Consider the following 24,509-nt stretch of genomic DNA (forward strand, 5'->3'; position numbering starts at 1 on the left):
TAGATATATCTCAAACATCAAACCATACACAACCTTTTCAAAAGTGTTTTTCTAAATTCCGTGCAATTATGTCCCTACACATTTATCCCAGTTTAGTGAACACTCTAGAAATTTTACCTCAAATTTCATAGAAAGCGGCTCCATATCAACATTCATAAAGGTAAATCTATTAAGAGTACACTTGTAGCTAGGTACTCTAGTCCATATGGAGTATAGACTTCATTAAGAGATTCTATTAGCTCATCTTCTAATGGGTTTAGGAATTATGCATCAATATGGCATGTTCTGGCTCATATCATTAATAACTTAGTGTCACCCATTGAACTTATTTCTTGGGATCACCAATCAGTTAGGTCGGGTTACCATTATGAATGATTCACTCTATAGGCAACAGTCTCATTCCTTTGGAAGTTTTATGGACTTTCTCTCGAGCTAATCCTTTCATCAAAGGATCTGCTGTGTTATCATCAGTACGTACATGATCCACTCTAACAGCCCCTGTTGATATGAATTCTCTACTAATGTTATGGTTACGACGTATCCGTCATTTCTTGCCGTTATAATAACGGTTCTGAATTTTCGCAATAGTCATGGAACTATTGTAATGGATCAACACAGCTGGTATCGGTCTTTCCCATAAGGGAATCTCAGTAGCAGACTTCTTAGCCATCCTGTTTCTTCACAAGCAGCAACTAGTGCTATAATTTCTGACTCCATCATATATTTAGCCAGAATCGCATGTTTCTTTGATTTCTAAAAAAAATCTCCACCAAATATACGATAAATATAGCTGCTTGTAGCTTTAGAAATAAAAATACAATGCATTCCAATTTGCATCACTATACAACGTGATGCTTATGATAATGTATTCAAGATTCATGGTTCTCTTAAGGTATCTCAGAACCCTTTCAATAATATGCCAATGCTGAATACTTGGTCTACTAGTATACCTGCACAATAATCCAACAACATATGCAATGTTGGGTCTAGCATAATCTGTGGCATACTTAAGGTTGCCAACGATGCTTGCATATTCAGACTTTCGTACACTATCTCTAGTGTTCATAAAAAGTTTTACATTTGGATCATAAGGTGTACATGCAGGTTTACAATCAAAGTTTTTATATTTCTTTAGAATCTTCTCAACATAGTGAGATTGATTTAAAGAAATTACTTTTTGAGATCTAATAATCGTTTTCCAAGAATGACACTCGCTTCTCCTAGATATTTCATACCAAAGTTGGCACCAAATATTGATTTCATAGAAATCACAACATGAATATTTAATCCAAAGATCAACAAGTCATCTACATATAAACATATGAAAGTACAAAGCTCATTTTCATACATGTAGTAAATGCATTTGTCGCTTTCATTTACTTCAAAACCATTTGAGATGACAAGGTTATCAATTTTTTCATGCCATTTCTTAGGTGCTTGTTTTAGACTATACAAAGATTTATCTAACTTCCACACTTTTCTGTTCCTAACCATGTATCGTAAAACCTTCAGGTTTGGTCATGTAAATTTCTTCCTCTAATTCACCATTCAGAAAAGCAGTCTTAACATCCATTTGGTGTACAACCAAATTATATAGTGCAATGATCAAAATCAGCATTTTAATGGATGTTATTCTAGTTTTAGGTGAATAGGTATCAAATAAATCAACGTTTCACATTGTCTATAAACCTTGATAACAAGTCGAGCTTTGTATTTATAAATTGTGCCTTAAGATCTCAATTTCTTTTTGAAAATCTATTTACAAGCTATGGTTTTGCGACCGGGGGGTAAATCAATTAAATGCCATGTCTTATTGGACTCCAAAGAGTCCATCTAATCATTTATGGCTTCTTGGTTAGAGATCAACATCTAAAGAAGTCAGAGCTTCCTAGAGGTTCGCAGGATCCTCCTCAAAAGAATAGACATGGAAATCAGAATCGAAGTTTTTCAAAATTTTAGCTCTTTTACTTCTTTTGATCTCTAGTTCTATATCATCAGTAATCTCATTATTCTTGACCATAGAAATATTATTAGATGATTCGCCCCCCCTCCCCCCACACTATTTCCCAATTTAAAAGGAAATTTATTGGCATAAAAATCAGCATCCACATATTCAATAGTCACTCGTGCAGTCGAGTTATAAATCTATATGCTTTGCTATTGACTGCATACCCAATGAAAACACATTCATAGGCTCTACTTGCTAATTTAATTCATTTTAGATCTGGAATATGAACATAGGCCAAACAGCCCCAAATTCTCAAATAAGACAAATTTAGTTGTCTTTTCTTTAAAATCTCATAAGGTGAAATCATACTGTTTGATTTAGGAACTCTGTTGAGCATATAACAAATAGCCAACAGAACTTCACCCCACCAATAAGAAGCAGCACCAGAGTTCAATAAAATAGACACTATAGCTTCTGTAAATGTTCTAATTTTTCCTTCAGCTTTACCGTTCATTTAAGGAGAATAAGGTGTTGTTCTTTCATTGTCACGATCCAATTTCATGGATCGCGACCGGCGCTAGGGTATGTGTATGGTTGTACCGAAACTCATAGCTAGCCTTGCGGATAACATACAATTACTAAAAACAACAATGCACCTGCATAAAACCACATGCTCGGGGGCAACCGAGACTCCAACCTAGTCTAGTAGTATATAGAAACAACATATATCCAAAGTATGCTCGGCTCAATCCGAGACTCCAACAGTATGGAAATATATATAATAATCATAAACAATGTATACATGCCAATAACAATAATAAAGCAGTTGGACTACTCCAACAAGTGTAAGTCTAGAACATAAAGCATAAGTCTAGAACATAAGACGTCTAGTACTACAGCGGTCTAAGAGTTTAAAACAATTGACCCTTTATTCTTAAAATAACAAGAACCTCCAAAGAATGAAAAAATCGGAGATCAACTAAACGCTCAAATCATAAACCTGGAAAATTGGGAAAACAACGGGCTCAGATATACTGAGATGAGTTCATACAACTATTTACATTTAATAGAAGAAAACCTTTTAGAAACCTTAAAACATTTGAAAAGCATTCAATCATTATGGATTAGCATTGAAACCCTAAACCACAAATATCTAAATCCAGTTGTCGTGCCGGTGAGACGTAACTCCATAACTGATCCCAAACTGTCACTCAAATAAACATGTGAGTCCTAGAAGACGTATCTTCCACCGGCTCCCTCCCTAGGTGAGACGAATCTCCAACCTACCTCAAATACCATAAGATCATATACCGATGCGCACGCAGTCTTGATGATGCCCATCGAGTAGCCCGTTCCAATTCAGATCCATAATGCCGAAAACAGTTCGAAAGTTGTATATACAATATATATATGCAAAATATACTATTTACTTAATAAAGCGGTAAATAGCGATATAAACTCACTGCTTGCGAATCAACGTGAAAACCGGCAAGCAACTAAACCTTATTCGACTCTGAAGCACGAGTAGTCGACGGGTCTAAGAACACGGCATAAAACATAATTAATATCATCCCCTAACTCTAGAGAGTACTAGACACCACATAGGTCTAGCACATATATCAATCAATCCAAAGTACCCATTATCATAATGTCACAACATATATATACCCAAAATGCCAAAGCATAAACCAAGGTGGAGTAATCATATATACTCAAACCATAACCAGAGTTATATAACAATACAAATCCATATGAGTTTCCACTTTAAAACAGAATCCAATTTTTTTAGAAAACAACTTAAAATAAACCAAGTTAAAATCCATGTCAGTGAGTCAGCCGAGTTATTTAAAACTACCAAGCTTCTTCCAATTTGTTGGGCGACCCAAGTCTAACCCAACCCAAAAGTTAAACTAAAGTAAAACCCGAGTTACATTCTAAAATACTTGAATGAAAAGTGTATTCATTTAAAAGTAAGAACACGATCCATCGTTTAGCCAACAAATGGCAAATCATTCCATACTAACACAAGTATGTTAAACCTCCTTTAAATGAAACAAAAAGGATATAATCATCCATTTACAAGTCAAACTCAGATTCGAAACGATAATCAAATCGTGGCAGAAACTTGTCTACTAAGGCATAATCAACACGAATGAGTATAATACCAACAATGCAAAACAACCCCAATACAATTATGGACAGCAATCATATCGTTGAAATGTACTCAACACATAAACAAGGTGAAATCATGCATTTACAAGCCAACCAATCAACCTATAATTTACTAAGCATGCCAAAAGATGTAGCATCGATTCAAACACATATGAACAACCCGAAACCAAAATTTCTAGCCCTCTTTTATAAAACAGCGGATATCAAAGCCATAATCATACAAAACCATCTAGCACTTAAACCCAACAATCAACATTTAATTCTATTAGTCTAAGCAAGCCAATCTAGTATTAAACACACTATTACAGAGTTGACATAACAACTCAGAGATCAAATCAGCCACAACATAGATACAACGCATTCGAATGCAATCTAGCAACCTAACACATGAATCCATACTCATAAATTCATGTGATAGCAACAATTACCGTTAAGAAACAAGATCAGTGAATGAACCGAATGAAAATAGTGAATCAACACCCACAACACGCTGGAAACAGGATTCGAATAAGTTAACAATCGATATACGTGATATGGAATTCATAACACGAAGAATGGAGTGTTAGAATCGCTTACCGAATGATTAAACCGAAGGGAAAGAAGGGAAAACAAGTATCTCAGAGAATCTATTCATAGGCCCCGATATGAAAATACAGGTCAGGCGCGATGGGAGTCGCGATGCGAGGCGCGTTTGTCCCATCGCGCCTTCACAGGTGCACAAAACAAACTGGGGCGCGTTGCAAGCCATCGCGCCCTCCAATGCGCCTCAAATTTTAATCCAACGGTCGACTCTTTCTTATGCACAACATATCCAAAAATGAGCCCGATCCAATGGTTCAATTGGGAGATATGGATGTTTTATCAAAACATGTCAGATTTAGAAGGCAAACAAACACATCATCGATTATAATCCGGATGCAAAACAAATCTCCATCGAAAACTCACACGACACATGCGACACATGGAAGATACAACTCAAATCTCAATCAAAGTGTCAGACTTGCTAATTCCACCATTAACAATCTGAAACTAAGTCGGAAGCACAACGAAACCATGACGGAAAAACAAAGGATATTACAATCTGCCCAACTTATATAAAATTCGTCCTCGAATTCAACAAAATACAACCCACGTAAAAACATATCATGAAACTATATGCTGTCCGAACAAAAACACACATAGCCAATGGAAAAACACTTAAACAAGATAGCCAAGGTAATCAAGGATAGCAATAATAACAATTCTACATAACGAACTCTGTCTCTCAAGATCATTCCTCAACCATGTAACCAACTCAAACTGTAATCATAGGAATTTCGTGCTTAACGACCTAAGTACTTGCGTAAGCAAAAAACTCAAAAGGTTGTTCCTTGTACGATAACTAAAAACCACCACTTTAATAAAATCGAATAATCCTAAAAGGTTACAAAAGCCTTAGTGCTAACTTCCACTTAACATAAAACGATAACGCCCTTTGTAGGTGAAATCAAATGAAGGAATACAAACTCTCACACATAAATCTCGACTGAAATACTTAGGATAATCAAGAACGAACCTCCAATCTTTTTCAATGACAACTCTAATCATAATTTCCACCCAGAGAAGGTCATCAGAAGACGAACACGAAGGAAACATATGGGGTAATATAATCTCCCCAACCTATGAAAAATTCGACCTCCAATTTTTAAATCTGAGACAGATTTGTAGTCTAAACGGTCACAATGTACATATCCATACAATTCTGAGTCTAACAACTCGATACTCCAATAATTACTCGACCAACACAATCGGAGTGGTTTCCAAAACTAGCTCGGATCTTATCGATTAAAAGAAAAATCCTCAATATCGAGTCGAAGATCAAGCCCTAAGCTAAAACTGTAGTTCTTGCAATATCAACTGTGATGTTTTAACGAGGAACATTGATAAACACAAACTGATATAATCTTGCGTTCCTCAACACTCACTCACTCGTCCATTTATAACGAGCTCAACACCAAAATAATCGATAATAATACTCAATAAACTACGGATTAGTAATAAATAATCCATTCTTATTATTCCTGCAATCATTCAATAACAAACAACCTGTAATAACCTAAGATAACTAACCATCAAACTTACATTCTAACTATGTTTCACATATTTAACTTTATTCCACACACAAGAGGTTAAATATTCGAACCAAATGGTATCTCGTCTTTCAACGATTAAATCCTCAATCAATAGTATCAGCCAACCAACATTGTTGTCAAAACTCACCAAACACGATCATCGATTTTTGAATTAGCTAGCGCATATATCCAAACCAAATTTAAATTCTCAAAATTATTTCATCAATTGACTATAACCTCGTATACAACAATAGATCACTACGACCAATTCACCCTAACTAGATCGTTGGTTATGCTCAAAACCAAATCTATGGGGGTATAAAATTTTTTAATACACAAAACATTTTATGTTCAAAATTTTCCACTTCTTTTTAAAAAACTTTACATCCTACACCTCCTTTTATATTCAAAATCGAAGTCCCTTTACCGTTTACAAACCATCAGTTTTGTAAACCTCTAAAAATTTCAAAATATTCGCATTTTGAATATGCAGATTTTCCTTACTTTTAAATACGTTTGCAAATTCGTGGAACAGTTCAACTGACAAAATTATGTTATCTGTAAATAAAACTTGCTAAAATAATTTATACTTTTCTCGTAAATAATCAAACCGTGGCAAAATCCTCCGTATTTAAAATACACATTGATGTTTCAAAACATTAAAACTTAAGTCGCTTTAAATCTTACTCTCAAACAAAAACACGATTTGAAGAAATTGTTCAACCGAAAAATTTATTATTCCTTTTGAATCAATTTGATAAATTTCTTTCTTTCAACCAACTTGTAAAATTTAGCAATGAAAATCTCTTTGTTTATAGATGTAATAACCCGGAATTTTAAGGGATAAAATATTGCCACGTGTCTAATATTTTATTAGACGGAAGTGGATAAATTAAATTTAAAGATAAATTTAATTTATAAGTGTCCCTAAAAGTATATTGTGGCAATAGAATTTCAAATTTAAATTTTGGATATTTAAATTTGAATATTAATATAGTTAACGAGAATAATATAAACTTATGAATTGGGTGCATAATAATTCAGAAGTCTTGTGCGAATATTTTTAGTGTCAATATTCTCCAGATAATTTAAAAAGGTTATCGTGAAAATTTGATAAAATTTGGAAGTAGAAATTTTATCAAGCGCGGTCAATGTGGACCTAATAAATCGAAAATGATTTATTAAAAATAAAATATAAGTCGGATAGGAATAAAAATTATATTTTTATTCTTTTTATATTTTATTAGATTTTTGGGTAAATTTTCACGAAATTCGGAAATCGTTTCCATTTAAGTTACGGACGAATATTTAAGAATTTGAGTTAATGTGATATGTTAAACGAAGGACCAAGTTGGCATTTAGCCATTATTATATATATGATGTCCAGTGCATTGAATTGCACATACAGTTCATTTGCTCAATTCTCCTACTTAGCTTCAGAGGAAAATGGCGAGGCTTATGGTCCCGTCCGATTTCGTCCGTTTTTCGATTCTAACTCCGTTTCTTCGATGATTACTCGAGTAATCGAGGTATTAATCCCGTATTAAACGTTTATTTTAATATATTTCGATATATTTCGAATATATATTCGTTTATAAACGGTTACCGTATCGAATCGAACGTATACCTATTATTTTTACGTTCCGAATGTGAATATGGATAGATTGGATTGTGTATACGTGTTAGGAGCGGAAAAACGAGGTTGGAACACGTCAGAATTCTCTGGGAATCGGGTTTCCCCGGGGCTGTGCACGTTGGTGCACGGGCGTGCACATATGGTGCACGAACGTGCACCAATCTGGAGGTGCACGAACGTGCACCATCGAGGGTGCACGACCGTGCACAATGGTGCACGATCCTGCACTAGCCAGGGGTGCACGGACGTGCACCAGGCCGACGCCGAAGTGGCAAATTCTTTTGGGGCTTTTTGCCCTATTTGTTTGACGTAGTTTCGTCGAACTAAAACGTTTAAAAACGATAACTTATTTTGAAAGAAAGTGAAAAGAGTTTTTAAAACTAAGCTAAAGACTTTTAAAATGAGATTTTAAAAGTAAAGTTAAGCATTTAAAAAGGACTTTAAAAGAGTTAAAGTCGACGTTTAACCGGTTTAAAAGATTTAGCAGATGATTTTGCTAAACAATTAGTATACGACTGTGAATTGTATTGGCAATCAAGTCGATACTAGTAAATGATTTTAATTAGGTATTGCTATACCTAAAATGACTTCTAGAGTGAAGTCTAAACGTTTTCTCAAGGTGAAAACGGTTTATATGGTTTTTAAAAATAAAGAGACCATAACTGTTATGTGTTATATGAATTAAATGTTTTGTGTGAACCTAGGTTTCAGGACCTAGATGTTTATACCAGAAATAGGTATTGATGTTTGTCTTGTGTATTTTGTATGTTTGATCCGACTAGCTGTCCAGCAGTCAGACCAGGACTCAGGGGAGTCTGTCACACATACGGCGGTGCTAAGTAGTAACTTAGCAGTACTGTGAGTTTACGTGTTTACTTTTGAATATCAGTATTCAACTGTTTTAAATCCATAATCGCAATAGTATAAACTAGCCAAGAGAGGTCCATTGGAACGAGCTACCTATTGGGCGGCAATAGGGTTGCGTGATCACCAACACCGATTTTTAGATGTACTTCTGTCGAGGTATAGAGGTATGCATGTCGTGTAAGTCATTGGGAAAGTAAATGCCCCGACTTCACGGGTAAACCCTGAGACGGCAGTAATACAGTTACGGTCGCGGAGTAAGCCACGAAGGCAGTTTTCGATTACGGTCCAGGTACCAGAGATACAAAATTGGACGGTAGTGATTCAGTTCACGGTCTTTATTCTGTTGTCCATAAGCTCGTAAGATGAGTGTGTCTGTTAGAACATTTGTGAACTAGGGTTTCATATGGATCGACGTAATCGGTCATATTTTATGTATAACTATTTTATATATATAATGTGATTTTGGTATTTATCTGTAAACTGTTTACTCACTCAGAAATATTTATATTTCTGACCCCGTTGTTGTTTCCCATTTTTCAGGAAACGAGCTTTGAGGTCAGTCGAGCTTCCACATCCCTTCTTCAGGAAAGCTCTTCTTTGGTAATGTACATAGGATTTTGTACTCTTAGTATGCTGCAATAGTATAAGTGTAATATGTCAACAGCCGTGCCACTAGTCCTCTGTTTAGATACTCTGATAGGATCTAGTGCACATGTGTACCTTTCGGGTGGCTGCTTAGTGACATATTGTATCTAGTTACCGAGTCGGCCTCATGTGTTTTTATGAGGGTCAAAAACAGTATGCTTTATATACGCCGGCTACGTGTAACCGGTTCGCTATGTAGTTTAATATGTTTAATACCACCGTTGCGAGACGCAGAGGTGTCCGCTTTATTTTATTAAACATATTAATAGTGGCGTATGGTTGGAAACGGGGATGCCTATGTGTTGAGGCAAGCAAAAGATAAGTCCCTGGCTTTCCAATGCCTATACGCCAGGTTTTCAGAAGGAAGCGAGGGTTGAGATAACGAGGTTATCCAACCAGTACTTCTGAAAATCAGATTTCGCTTATATGTATATTTTCAGAAATGTGTTTGCGTAAAACGAGAAAAGAATAACGGTATTTTCTGAAAACGGATCGTACGCGAGGTACGATCCAGTAATAATATTTGCGAAATATTTCTAGAGGTCCTAGGCTTGCTACGGGTTTCGGAATAACCATTCCCATTCCCTAGCGCCGGTCGTGACTTGAATTAGGGTAGAATTTTGGTCGTGACAATAGAATACATTTATATCAATATACTAAAGGGTTAATTCCTAAAAAAATCATGAACTTTACACGAAGTTTCATTTTAATCATGAACTTTAAAAGTTGTCATTTAAAGGCACGAACTTTCATTTTGTTTCAAATCTATCGCCAAAGTAAAATCCGGTATATTTTATCGAACCAAAAATTCCCAATCCTATATACTCTAACTAAAAGATAATAAGATTTAATGTCGATTTATAATTTGGGTCTTTCATTAATGGTTTATTGAAAAATTTAGTCAATAAAAATACACTGAAATGATAGATTTGAAACAAAATGAAAGTTCGTGCCTTTAAATGGCAACTTTTAAAGGTCATGATTAAAATGAAACTTCGTCTAAAGTTCGTGATTTTTTTAGGAATTAACCCTATACTAAAACACTTGAACAACAATCAAATTTATATAAACAAAGTTATTTTAAAATCTCAGTGTGAATATATAAGTGGAGCATAACTTAATCCCTTAAACTAGAAATCCTTAATTCTATATCGGAAATTTTCACGAAAGCTTCCTAATCCAAATATAACTATATACCATACTTAGCACAACTAAAATCTCGAGCGCAACCTCAAACTCACTCTTACTTTCTACAAGCACAAGATTTGAAAACACAAACTGATCCCTAACAACGTAATCGTCCAAAATTCACCACCATTATCACAAAGTATTTGTCTAGCTACCTTTCGATAACAGTTTCAAAATCATTTGAAATCCAACAACTTTATAAATAAATTTATCACAATGTGACTCGCGAGCTCGTTTCAAAACATCTTTCTCAAACAGTTTATTGATAAAATCCATTTTACATAATTGTGCGCCAGGGTGATGACATCTCTCATCCCCAACGAGTTGCATCCAACTCTAATCATTTCTATGCACGTGATGCTTGTACTATTATGCATGTATCAATTATCAATTTCGCTTTTATTTAGTGAATATAGTGCTCAATGAAATCCTACTCGTGACATTCAAAAGGCATGTTCATGATAGGTCTGGGCACAATTACGTGTTAAAAATATTTCAAACACTTCAACAATTCAACATTTGAATTCAGTTTCTTGATAAAATATTTGCTAGACATTAAACTTTGTGAGATGTGCACTCGATAACCTCAGAATACTTCTCAAACTCCATAATTGCAATCTACCAAATCATATGATACTAACATAACAATTCAAACCGATAACTCCTTTCAAATCTCTTATGAATAAAAATAATACTCGATTAAAGTCGAATCAAACTGAAATTTACCTTAAGGAAAACAATACATCCCATATGCTTCTACAATATTTACCACTAATTCCCGCATCACATCGTCCAACTTGATGAAAAGCACTAGTATTATAAGAAACACCGATCTATCTCCTCAGATAAGAATTTCTAGAATATCTTTTTCTCTGATAGTAAAAAATCACCTACTGTTTCAATGAACACTTTACTCATCTTCCTCAACATCGAAACCCAAGGATCCCGATTTACAAAACAATACAGTAACACCAGCGTAACCCCAAACCGAAACTAAAGCAATACAAGCCTAAACGAAGGTTTGACTCACAAATCAAAAGCCAACATCAAGGTTAAGTCAAAGAACGCATGAAAGAAATTACCTCCCATGCTACTCCGCACGACGAGATAAAACAAACTCAACCAACATAGACCAACCAAAATTGCGAGGTACACAACGCAAATTAAAACCAAAATATTACGAATTCAACAAATCATAAACCACCCAAGCATACCATTAACATCAATTAACCCAAAAATATTTAAAAAAAAGGCAAAAACAAAGCATGCTAGTATACACTACGACTCATCGTAATCAATAACAACAAGTAGCAAGTCATCAATCAAAATACGCATCAAAACCCATTCTGAAATATATAGTTAATTACGAAATTTTTCAAGTTCTAGTTAAGCCTCACAGTTTTAAAATTTTTGTTTTCCGGAAAACCTCCTTCATAAATCAATTTCTTTAAAAGTTCCCAAAGTATCTCAATCTAAAAAAAAATCGAGTTAGACGAGTCATTACAACTACCAAGCTCAACTCCCGAATTTGGGTGACCCAAGTCGAACCCAAACAACCATTTATAAAACATACTCAAAACATTGGAAAATTAAATATAAGATTTCAAATACAAGAAATTCCTTTTTATTGGAAAATTAACCAAAAATCACATGTTTAAAGTATTAAGACCCAAACGGCACATCCGGCTCTTGTGTCAAACACGAATCAAAACAAACCATTTTTTCAACCATAAAATCAATGTGTGGCCAAACAACATGTGCCACAAATCATGCTTTAAAAATTGACTTAAAAATTATTCAGAAACAAATTGAGGTCAACGCCAAATGTATCCTCATATGTGCCAGCGTATATAGCACCCAACAAACACGGCCAAAGCCAAAATGTACTCACCAACAAGGCGAAAACAATCCTATATGAATATAACTATCCAAGGCACAAAAGCCAACAAGAACACCCAAGTGTAAACAATTTTCATACCAGAGTAAAGCATAAGTAAAACATAAGACTGACGCTACAACGTTCCTATCGGTGAAGGCAAAAAGTTTTAAAATCAAAAGATGACGTTTCAAAAGACAAAACACGAATGCTAATTCCGCAGTAGTTCCTATGACACAACATCAACTTATCATGCCATAAACAAATAGCACATAACATGCAATAGGCCTTGGTTTGAAACCAAAGCTCTAATACCAACTTTCTCACGACCCAATTTCATAGACCGACGCTAGGGTATGGGTATGGTTGTACCGAAACCCGTAGCTATCCTTGCGGATAACATACAATTACCAAAAACAACAATGTAACTGCATAAAACCACATGTTCGGGGGCAACCGAGACTCCAACCTACTCTATCAGTATACAAAAACAACATATATCCAAAGTATGCTCGGTTCAGTCCGAGACTCCAACATTATGGAAATATACATAATAACCATAAACAATATATACATGCCAATAACAATAATAAAACGGTTGGAGAACTCCAACAAGTGTAAGTATAAAACATAAAGCATAAGTCTAGAACATAGGCTTAATTACTTAAAAAAACCCACCTTATAACATTTTTTCGTTTATACCCTTACCTAAGAAAAGTTCATTTGTACCCTTTTTTTGATTTTACATTTTAAATTGTACCCCAAAGCATTAAATTAAACTTTTTTCGTTTAGAAAAAAGTTTAAAATAGTCCTTCATTTTAATGTTATTAATTGTACAAAATACCTTCTTCTTTAATGTTATTAATTGTACAAAATACCTTCTTCTTTATAAAATTAAACTTATAATTTTTTAAATACAAAACCGTAAAAATATATAATTTTTAATTAAAAAAATAATTTCCGACTCCGTCGAAGGAAGAGCCCGCTGCTCCTGGAGGAGGAGCAGTAGATATGAGGAGGAGCAGATCGATGGAGGAGGAGCGCGCTCTGCTTCTCCTCCATGAGGAGGAGCAGCGATCTGCTCCTCCTCCATGAAGGATGAGCTGCTCCCAAAAATATTTTAAAAAAAATATTTATTTTTTGTAAAAAAATTATTGGGTTTTGGTAGCGGATTTGTAAATCGAAGAAATACAATGGTAGGTCAGAAGTTTTTTAAATAAACAAATTTAAAACGATTAAATTTTTAGGATTTATTTGAAAAGTTTTAAAGTTAAAGGACTTATTTGTATTTTTACAAATAGAAAAAAGTATAATATAATCCTTCTATTTTATTGTTTTTAATATTTGCATCCTTTAATTAATTAAATTTTCAAAAAATTAAATTTTGGGGTACAGTTGAGAACTAAAAATCAAAAAAAGGGAACCAATGAATTTTTTCCTAGGTCGCGGTTTAAACGAAAAAATGTTATAAGGTGGGGTTTTTGAAGAAATTAGGCCTAGAACATTAGACGTCTAATACTACTGCCGTCTAAGAGTTTAAAACAATTGGCCCTTTATTCGTAAAATAATAAGAACCTATGAAGAATGAAGAAATCGGAGATCAACGAAATGCTCAAATCATAAACCTGGAAAATTGGGAAAACAACGGGGCCAGATATAATGAGATGAGTTCATACAACTATTTACATTTATTAAGTGAAAACCTTTTAAAAGCCTTAAAATATTTGTAAAGCATTTTATCATTATGGATAAGCATTAAAACCCTAAACCGCAAATATCTAAATCCAATTGTCGTGCCGGTGAGACATATCTCCATAACCGATCCTCAACTGTTACTCAAATAAACATGTGAGTCCCAGGAGACATATCTTCCACCGGCGCCAGCACTAGGTGACACGAATCTCCAACCTATCTGAAATACCATATGATCATACCGGTACGCACGTAGTTTAAATGATCCCCATCGAGTAGCCCGTTCCAATTTAGATCCATAATGTCGAAAACAATTTGGAAGCCATATATACAATATATATATATATATATATATATATACTATTTACTTAATAAAGCGGTAAATAGCGATATAAACTCACTACTTGCGAATCCACGTGATAACCGGCAAGCAACTAAACCTTATTCGACTCTGAAGCACGAGCAGTCGACGGGTCTAAGAACATGGCATAAAACATAATTAATATCATCCCCTAACTCTAGAGAGTACTGGACACCACATAGGACTAGCACAGATATCAATCAATTCAAAGTACACATTATCATTATGTCACAACGCATATATACCAAAAATGCTAAAGCATAAACCAAGGTGGAGTAGTCATATATACTCAAACCATGACCAAAGTTATATAACAATACAAAACCATATGAGTTTCCATTTTAAAACAGAATCCGAAAAATTTGGAAAACAACTTAAAATAAACCAAGTTAAAATCCATGTCAGTGAGTCAGCCGAGTTATTTAAAACTGCCAAGTTTCTTCCCACTTGTTGAGCGACCCAAGTCTAACCTAACCCAAAAGATAAACTAAAGTAAAACCCGAGTTTACATTCTAAAATACTTGAATGAAAAATGTATTTATTAAAAAGTAAGAACACGATCCATCGTTTAGCCAACTAATGGAAAATCATTCCATACTAACACAAGTATGTTAGACCTCCTTTAAATGAAACAAAAAGGATATAATCATCCATTTACACGTCAAACTCAAATTCGAAACGATAATCAAATCATGGCATAAACTTGTCCACTAAGGCATAATCAACACGAATGAGTATAACACAAACAATGCAAAATAGCCCAAATACAATTTTGGGCAGCAATCATATCGTTGAAATGTACTCAGCACATAAACAAGGTGAAATCATGCCTTTACAAGCCAACCAATCAACCTATGATTTACTAAACATGCCAAAAGATGTAACATCGATTCAAACCCATATGAACAACCCAAAATAAGAATTTATAGCCATCTTTTAAAATGCTAATTCATCGGACATCAAAGCCATAATCCTACGAAACCATCTAGCACTTAAACCCAACAATCAACATTTAATTATATAAGTCTAAGCAAGCCAATCTAATATTAAACACACAATTACAGATTTGACATAACAACTCATAGATCAAATCAGCCACAACATAGGTACAACGCATTAGAATGCAATCTAGCAACCTAACACATGAATCCATACTCATAAATTCAAGTGATAGAAACACATACCGTTAAGAAACAAGATCAGCGAATTAACCAAATGAATACAGTGAATCAACACACACAACATGCTGGAAAAAGGGTTGAATAAGTTAACAACCGATATACGCGATAAGGAATTGATAACACGAAGAATGGAGTGTTAGAATCGCTTACCGAATGATTAAACCGAAGGGGAAGATGGGAAAACGAGTATCTCAGAGAGTTTTTAAGTGCCTAGGATTTATAAAATAAGTATGGGGCTGATATGGGTCAAAAAAAGGGTCTATTTATAGGTCCCGATATGAAAATACAGGTCAGGCGCGATGAGAGGCGCGATGCGAGATGCGTTCGTCCCATCGCGCATTCCCAGGCACACAAAACAACTTGGGGCGCGTTGCGAGGCGCGATGGCCCATCGCACCCCCCAACGTGCCTCAAATTTTAATCCAACGGTCAACTCTTTCTCGTTCAAAGCTGTTTGCACCAAAATTAAAAATATGGCTAAAAGGCCATAAAAGCCCATATTCTTTTTTCAAAAGATAAAAAGGTACTGTGAATAATTGGGCTAAGGTTGATTTCTAGAGGTTGACTAATTTTGACTTCAGAGGTTGATTTCCAAAGATTGATTTCTAGAGGTTGACTAATTTTGACTCCAGAGGTTGATTTCTAGAGGTTGATTTCCAGAGGTTGATTTCCAGAGGTTGGTTCCAGAGGTTGACGAGTTATTCATTAGGAGATCCAGAGGCCCAAGTCCATTTTCAGAAGGTTAAGCCCAAATTTGAGATGGCCATTAAATTATGGTTTAAATGGCCTATAAGCCCAAGATTTTATTTTCAGAAGAAAAGAAGTTAAAAGGCATGTGCATCAGCAATAGAGACACGATTGACAGTTCCTAAAGGTGGGGAAGAACGTGTGCAGTTGAAAGATGAAGCAACAGTTTTCAAAAGATAAATATATAAATAAGAGAAGAGCAGCCAATTTGCAGCCCTCGATCAAATCCAACAAAAACAAGCCTAAAGGCAAAAACACTCAGCACTTAGCAATTCAATTTTCTTCAATCAGTAAAGAACTTTACGATTGAACTTCTGCATTTTTTACTCAAACACTTGTACTTTCACTGTATTAAATTAGTAAACATATTTACAATTGGATTTCTTTGTTTTAGCATTACTTGATTGGAGTACTTGTTATAAGGTTAACCAAACCCCAATCGCTCGTTTTAAGAAGTTAAGTTCACAATTTAGAATCCGCTTCTTGGCACGCACACATTTCACACACTTGTTATTACAAACGCAAAACGCCAGTAACAACTTTTGGCACACCCAGTGGGACACTAAGAGTTATGGCTAGAACTCGAAGTGAAAAAAGTAAAGACGTTATTGTATCCCAGGATACAGTGGATGATCCTACTACTACAAATGTAGGACATGGAGACTATATGGCTCACATGGTCAGAAGCATTGAAAAAGAAAATTTGCCTCTAGGAGAGGCGAGTGATGATGTGCCTCCTGGCTTTGGAGAGCAACAGACACCAACTCGGCGAAATTCTGAGCCAAGATTGGTAGAGGCTTTAGACATGCTGTCAAAAGCCATGTTAGACATGAAACAGACTCAGGCTAGCTTTAACCAAGCACATGCCTAGTTGACCAAGAAACATGAGGTGATGGATAAGAAGCAGTTAGAAATGGAACGCTATTTGGCAGAATTGATAGTTGCTGTCAAAGTATCATCTCATGGTGGTGATGTACCAGAGGCATACAAGAGCAAACTGATGGAGGGACAAAGAGGGTAATTTTTGATAAACCAGCAGACTGATGGAGGGCAATGACCAAACACATCAAGCCTCTATATATTAAAGCTCACTTCAATGGCAGGCCAACCTCCAGGGTTCTGATTGATAATGGATCGGCAGTCAACATTATACCATTCAAAATGCTACACCTTCTGGGAAAAACTACAGAAGACCTCATTTCAACAGAGGTTAGTGTTTCTGCCACTTACAAAAACTATTGGTGTTCTCCCAGTAGAGGTAACGGTTGGAAGCAAAACTTCTCTATCTGCTTTCTTTGTGGTGAATTCCTCCGCCAGCTACCAAGCTCTTTTGGGACGAGATTGGATTCATGCTAACTGGTGTGTGTTCCTTCATCTCTGCATCAATTTTTTCTCTTTTGAAAGGGAAATGAGGTGGAGGTGGTATGGGCAGATACAAAACCATTCACCACTGCCACCAACATGGTTGAAGCTCGTTATTATGATTCATGTGTTGGCCCCATCAAGTTCACTGGAAGAAACAAAAAGGGCCAGCCAAAGGAGAGCAAACCTCTGGAAATTCATGAAGATGTCAAAAAGAAAGCAGAGGAAATTTTGGGATCAACGGATATTGTTCCTTACAACAAGCCGTGCTCCTCAATCATAATTGAAAAAATTAATGATTAAGCTCACCTCCGGTGAGTTTGCAGTAGCTGCATCTGCTATCCTAAAAGAACGTATGTAGTACATTATGGAAGAGATTATGGAGGCAAATAATTTGGCAGAGGTTTTAGATGCCGAAGTAGTTTATGAAGAAGAATAAGTTTCTAAAGATCATGAGATTGGCTTGGAGGAGCTAGAACAAGCACCTCCTTGGATAGATGATGAAGCTATCCATGTCAGAGAGGAGTTAGAAGAGGTGAACCTTGGAACCTCGGAGGAACCTCAGAGGAACCTCAGGTAACTTTTGTTAGTAAAAACCTAGAGGTTGGCTTAAAAACAAAATTGTTACTCTTGCATGAATACAAAGATTGCTTTTCATGGCAATATTCTGATATGCCGGGGTTAAGCAGGACATTGGTAGAACATCGGCTTCCTATTAAGCCTGAGTTTCAGCCATACCGCCAACTCCAAGAAGAGTGTCAAAAGAAGTAAAATTAAAGGTAAAAGAAGAAATTGAAAAATTGTGTAAAGCAGGCTTTATTAGGCATGCTAAATATAGTAATTGGTTGGCAAATGTTGTTCCAGTGGTTAAAAAGAACGGAAAACTTAGAATATGCATAGACTTTAGATACTTAAATGAAGCAACTCCTAAAGATATTTATGCCATGCCAATTGCTGACACTCTTATTGATGCTACAACTAATCATTCTCTTTTTTCTTTTATGGATTGTTTTGCTGGATATAACCAGATTATGGTGGCTAAAGAAGACATCTCCAAAACGGCATTTAGATGTCCAACATCTATTGGGACATTTGAATGGGTGGTCATGCCGTTTGGTTTACGTAATGCTGGTGCAACATATCAGAGGGCTATGAATACCATCTTCCACGACCTCTTAGGTAAAACTATGGAGGTTTATATTAATGATGTTGTTGTAAAATCAAAACTAGTAAAAGATCATTTGAAAAACCTAGAGGAAGCATTTAGAAGGATGAGAGTTCACTGTTTAAAACTCAATCCTCTGAAATGCGCCTTTGGTGTAAAAGCTGGAATTTTTTTGGGGTTTTTGGTCCATGAAAGAGGCATTGAAGTGGATCAAAACAAAACGAAAGCTATTCGAGAAGCTAAACCGCTTAGAAATAAAACAGAACTTCAGAGGTTTCTTGGGCAGGTTAATTACCTAATGAGATTTATATCTAATCTTGCAGGAAAAATAAAAGTTTTCTCAGAACTGTTGAAATTAAAAAAAGGAGGATGTCTTCATATGGGAAACCATCCATCAAGAGGCTTTTGATGAAATTAAAAATTATTTAATGAAGCCTCCTGTATTGATGCCTCCCAAAAAGGGTATACCTCTGAGGTTGTACATTTCAGCAGCTGAAGGTTCAATTGGGTGTCTGCTAGCCCAGAGCAACCAAGATGGACATGTACAGACTATTTATTATTTGAGCCGTTCGATGACATCTACAGAGGTTAGATACACTCCTATCATGAAATTGTGTCTGGCTTTATTTTTTGCCTGCACTAAATTAAGACACTATCTGCTTAGTAATAGAGTCTATGTGGTGTCTCAAACCGATTTTATGAAACATATGCTAAAGAAACCTGTTTTATCTGGCAATATAGGAAAGTGGTTATTAAGTTTGGCAGACTTTCCTTTGATTTAACATCCTCAGAAGCCGGTCAAAGGTCAGGCTCTAGCAGATTTCCTAGCCGACCATCCATGTATAAACCTAGGAGATGAAAGTAAATTTGACTTGCCGGTTTTTATGAATGAACATAGACCTTGGATGCTCAAATTTGATGGGTCTAGTACAGATAGGTCTGCTGGTGCTGAAATCATAATAGTATCACCTTCTGGAGCTAAGACCTCGTTGTCTTTTAATCTTGACTTTGAATGTACAAATAATCAATCCGAGTATGAGGCTTTGCTTATTGGATTAGAAATTCTCCTAGATCTAGGTGCTAAAAAGGTCAAAATAATTGGAGATTCTCAATTGTTATTAGAGAAGTATCTGGCGAATATAAATGCATGAGTTACTCCTTAACCTCTTATTATGCTATTTTTATATAGTTAATAGAGAGTTTTGAAGAGGTTGAATTGGTACATGTTCCTAGAGAGGCCGATGAATTATCACAGCTAGCATCTGGCCTACGTCTGTCGGAGGAGTTAACCCACCGACTAGTAATGGTACAAAGAAAAACTCACCCTTCAATTTTTAAAAGAGGAGTACAGCTAGATATTTTCAATATTGATGATAACTTAGTACAGGATTGGAGGAGAGACATTAAAAAGTACCTGGAGAATCCTAGCAAGAAGATGATGTATAAAGTAAGAGTGAGAGCTGTTAACTACGTGCTCATAGAAGATGTTTTATACAGAAGAGGATTCGACAACTTATTGCTAAGATGCCTTGGAACTACAGAGGCACTAGAGGTCATGATACAAACTCATGAAGGAGTTTGTGGAGCACATCAATCTGGAGTGAAAATGAGATGGCTGATCCGAAGGCATGGTTATTTATGACCATCTATCCTTAAAGATTGCATGACTTTTTCAAAGGGTTGTCAATCGTGCCAAAGGTATGGGAACATACAAAGACTTCCAGCTGCTGAGTTGAAGTCTGTCATCAAACCATGGCCATTCAAAGGTTGGGCCATAGATTTGATAGGTAAAATATATCATCCATCTTCTAAAAATCACAGTTTCATAATTGTAGCTACTGATTATTTTACTAAATGGGTAGTCGGTAAGCCATTGGTAAAAGCAGAGCAAAAAGATGTTATTAAATTTATTAAAGAAGAAATTATCCATCAATTTGGAATTCCACAATCAGTAACTACTGACCAGGGCACAATGTTCACTGGTAAGGAGATGCAAGAATTTGCCACTGATTATGGAATAAAATTATTGACCTCTAAACCTTATTATGCTCACGCCAATGGCCAAGTTGAATCTTCTAATAAAATTATCATCAACATAGTTCAAAAGATGTTGGAAGAAAACCCAAGGGATTGGCATCGAATTTTATCAGAAGCACTCTAGGCATATCGCACATCTAGTCTAAATGCTACTGGAGTAAGTCCATTTATGCTAACTTATGGTCATGATGCAGTGTTACCCATGGAGGTGGTGGTGAGGTCGTTGAGAGTAGCTAAGCAGAATCATTTAACTCCAGAAGATTACAATGAAACAATGACGATGGAGTTAGAAAATTTAAAAGAAGGGAGACTTCAGGCTTTAAACAATATGATTATACAGAAGAAGAAAGTTTCCAGAAGCTACAACAAGAAAGTTCGACCTAAGACATTTCAAGAGGATGAGCTAGTACGGAAGTTGATCTTACCCCCTGGTACTAAAGACAGAGAATATGGGAAATGATTTACTAACTGGGAAGGGCCATTCTTAATCCACAAGGTGATGAAGGGGAATGCATACTGACTATCAAGTTTAGAGGGTGAGCCTCATAAAAAATTTATTAATGGAAAGTACTTGAAGAAATACACTCCCACCATCTGGGAGAAATACAACTTAGAAATGACTTAATGGCTTTTAGCCATACATGTACTGCAGATTATACAAGTTGTTTTTAGTAATGTCAGTACATGAGTTGTAACATTGTGGCTTTTACCCAAATGTATTAACAGAGTTTTAGGAGTTTGGCTATTCTGGCTAAACCTGTACTTTTTCATTAACCTATGGATTTGGCACAAGTTGTAATGTGATGGCTTTTTGGCCATTTTTGATAATTAAAATTCTAAAAGTTTGGCTATTTTAGCTAAACTGGCGTTTTTCATTTTTTAAGATATAATTTAATGGCTACAATTAATCGACTTTGGGAAGTTAATTCCAGAAGTTGGTTCTAGAAGTTGACTCCTAAAAGTTGATTCCTAAAAGTTCCAGAGTTTCCGAAGTTGATTCTTCAGTTGACCCTCTAAAGGTTGAGTTCAGGAGTTGATTGTCAAAGATGGAAAATAATCTAACCACCTAGAAATAATAAAAAGAAAGATGAGAAATGGTCACTTGGAAAAGACCATCCTAGACACTTTAGAATTGACTGGCAAAGTTGCCATGAGATTCCTATAAAAGCTGATCTAGCAGGAAGATCTATAGAAGCCGATGAGAAGGAGGGAAAAAGATAAGTGACAGCTAATAAATGGCAAACCTTTGGAAAACTTTAGTCTGTTTTTCCGCTATCCTAATGTCAAACTCCTACTATAAACAATTTACAAGTTCTCCATTCATCTAAGATTTCTTAACTACTGTTTGATTACCTAAGCTAAAAGTACAAAAAGAAAAATTCAACAACAAACAAAAACGGCCCTGTAATGCAATGCATGGCTGTAAGTGACACATGTGCTTTATTCGTGAAACAAGTCCTAGTATGGACATCACATCACTACACAAGTATATGGCAAAAGCCATCTTCATTCCAGGAACATAAACACATAGTGAAAATGCAATGCATGGCTGTACCTGTAAGTGAATCTTGGTGTGGAACACAACAAGCAAACAAATGGTTGGAGAGCCATCTTCACACCAAGATATCTGGAGTTTAGAAAGTACCTGAATGGCGTCTCTGTAATGCAATGCATGAACAAGTGAATATGTGCAAGTGTACGTGTCACAAAGCAAGTACTGGCCAAAAGGCCGTGTGAGCAAACAATGTCCTCCTATATAAGAAGAAAATCCAAAAGCCAAAAGCCAAAAGTAAAGTCTTTTGGTTCAACAAAAGTCACCAAGTCTAAAGCCAAACTACATAACACAGTTCATACATAAAATAAAAGAAAATCATCAAAGAGCTGTGGTGGTGGTGGAGGTAGAGGAAGCCAACATTTTAATAGGTGAAGAATCTGAGAAGCGGCCTTTCAACTTGCTCCACCTAACTTTATCTTGACGAGCCTTAGCACAGTTTTGGACCCATGAAACCATGTCATTTTTCTTCTCTTGAATGGTAGCATGAAGAGGTTGGAGTTCGGAGTTGATTTCTTGATATTCCTCGGCTATAAGCTTGCCTGCCACCACAAGATCAAGCTGCTTACTATTTAAAGCTAGAATAACAGTTTCCAGTTGCTCAATCTCCTTTTCAAAGGCCTCACCACTAGCTTCTAGGTCTCGGAGTTTTTGGGCCACTTCTTGGCTTTTAGATCCCGAAGATAAATACTTGGCATTATCTGCTTCGGAAGATTTCAGCTTGGGGAGGTCATTTGACTTGATCTCAACACAAGACCTCCACAAGTTGAGCGAGCCCAAAATATCTTTCTCTACTTCATCAGTGACGACGGAGTCAGGAACAAGGCGCAAAACATGTAGAGAGGAAATGAGATCCTCCTTCTGAGAATCCGTAACAACAGAAATGTGCTGGCCTAGAAAATGCTTGACCAAAGAAATAGATCTCTCGATGTCAGCTAGCAGAGGGACAAAAGAAACACTAGCTTCCGGGGTGCTCATCTCGTCTAAGAAGTTTAAATCTACCAGGTCTTCGTCTTCTGCTAGTATCGAAGAAAGGTTCTTAATTTGCGATACAGGTTCCTGAAGAAGAATTTGAGGGAAGGTTAATATCCAACTAAAAATATAATAAAAAACTTATCTTAACAAAGGTTAGGCATTTAGCTCGGATTCACTGGAGGTAGCAGAGTCTTTTTCTGAGGCTGACTTGGAGCCTTCGGAAGCGGACTCAGAAGCTGACTTAGAGCCTTTGGAAACGGACTCAGAAGCTGACTTAGAGCCTTTGGAAGCAGACTCACAAGCTGACTTGGAGTCTTTAGAAGTTGACTCGGAGGCTGACTTGGAGCCTTTAGAAGCTGACTCCGAGGCTGACTTGGAGCATTGCTCCTCTGAATGCTCTATACCTGAGAAGATTTCAATGAAATGAGCTGGATGACTATGAAAAATAATAAAGACCAAGAAAGATGATTACCGTGCGTCTCAAAGACTCTGTCATCCTCAGTTTCCATGGCCACCTCAGAATCAACATCTAGTGTTGTTTCTTCTATATGAGCGGCCTCTGTAAATAAAAAATCAAAAGTCAATGTCTGATGGATGAAACATACTAAGTATAAGAGACAAGAGTGAAACAGATTTACCTTGAAGTAGGTCCGGAAGTTGATCATCCTCTGAATCATCTTCTAAGACCACAGTCTCAAGAGGTCCAGCATGTTGTTTTTTGGCTACTTTGAGGAGTCTCCCTGATTTCCTAGTCTTAGGCAATTCCGTCCTCTCAAAAGATGATTCTGAGGAAGTGTCACGATTCTTCCTTTTAGCTTGTGTCTTAGGCAATTCCGTCTTCTCAAAAGATGACTCTGAAGAGGTGTTGCGATTCTTCTTCTTAGCCTATTTCTTAGGCTTGCTCACTGGAGTAGGCTTTTGAGGAGGTTGAACTAGCAGCCTTGCTTCTTTCCCTACAAAGGTGTAAAGAATTAGAGGTGGAAAACAAATAGAA

General features: G+C 36.1%; 1 protein-coding gene across 1 annotated transcript; it reads left to right on the top strand.

Annotated features, from left to right (window-relative positions):
- Positions 1 to 18,153: 18,153 nt before the first annotated feature.
- On the top strand, positions 18,154 to 21,112 carry LOC126661652 (uncharacterized). The gene is made up of 8 exons (XM_050355506.1): positions 18,154 to 18,204; positions 18,256 to 18,362; positions 18,476 to 18,553; positions 18,610 to 19,237; positions 19,386 to 19,538; positions 19,743 to 20,039; positions 20,141 to 20,577; positions 20,650 to 21,112. The coding sequence occupies exons 1-8, from the start codon at positions 18,154 to 18,156 to the stop codon at positions 21,110 to 21,112; spliced, it is 2,214 nt and encodes a 737-aa protein (XP_050211463.1).
- Positions 21,113 to 24,509: the final 3,397 nt, after the last annotated feature.

The sequence above is a fragment of the Mercurialis annua genome, linkage group LG8 (assembly GCF_937616625.2).
Source record: "Mercurialis annua linkage group LG8, ddMerAnnu1.2, whole genome shotgun sequence".
Taxonomy (NCBI): domain Eukaryota; kingdom Viridiplantae; phylum Streptophyta; class Magnoliopsida; order Malpighiales; family Euphorbiaceae; genus Mercurialis; species Mercurialis annua.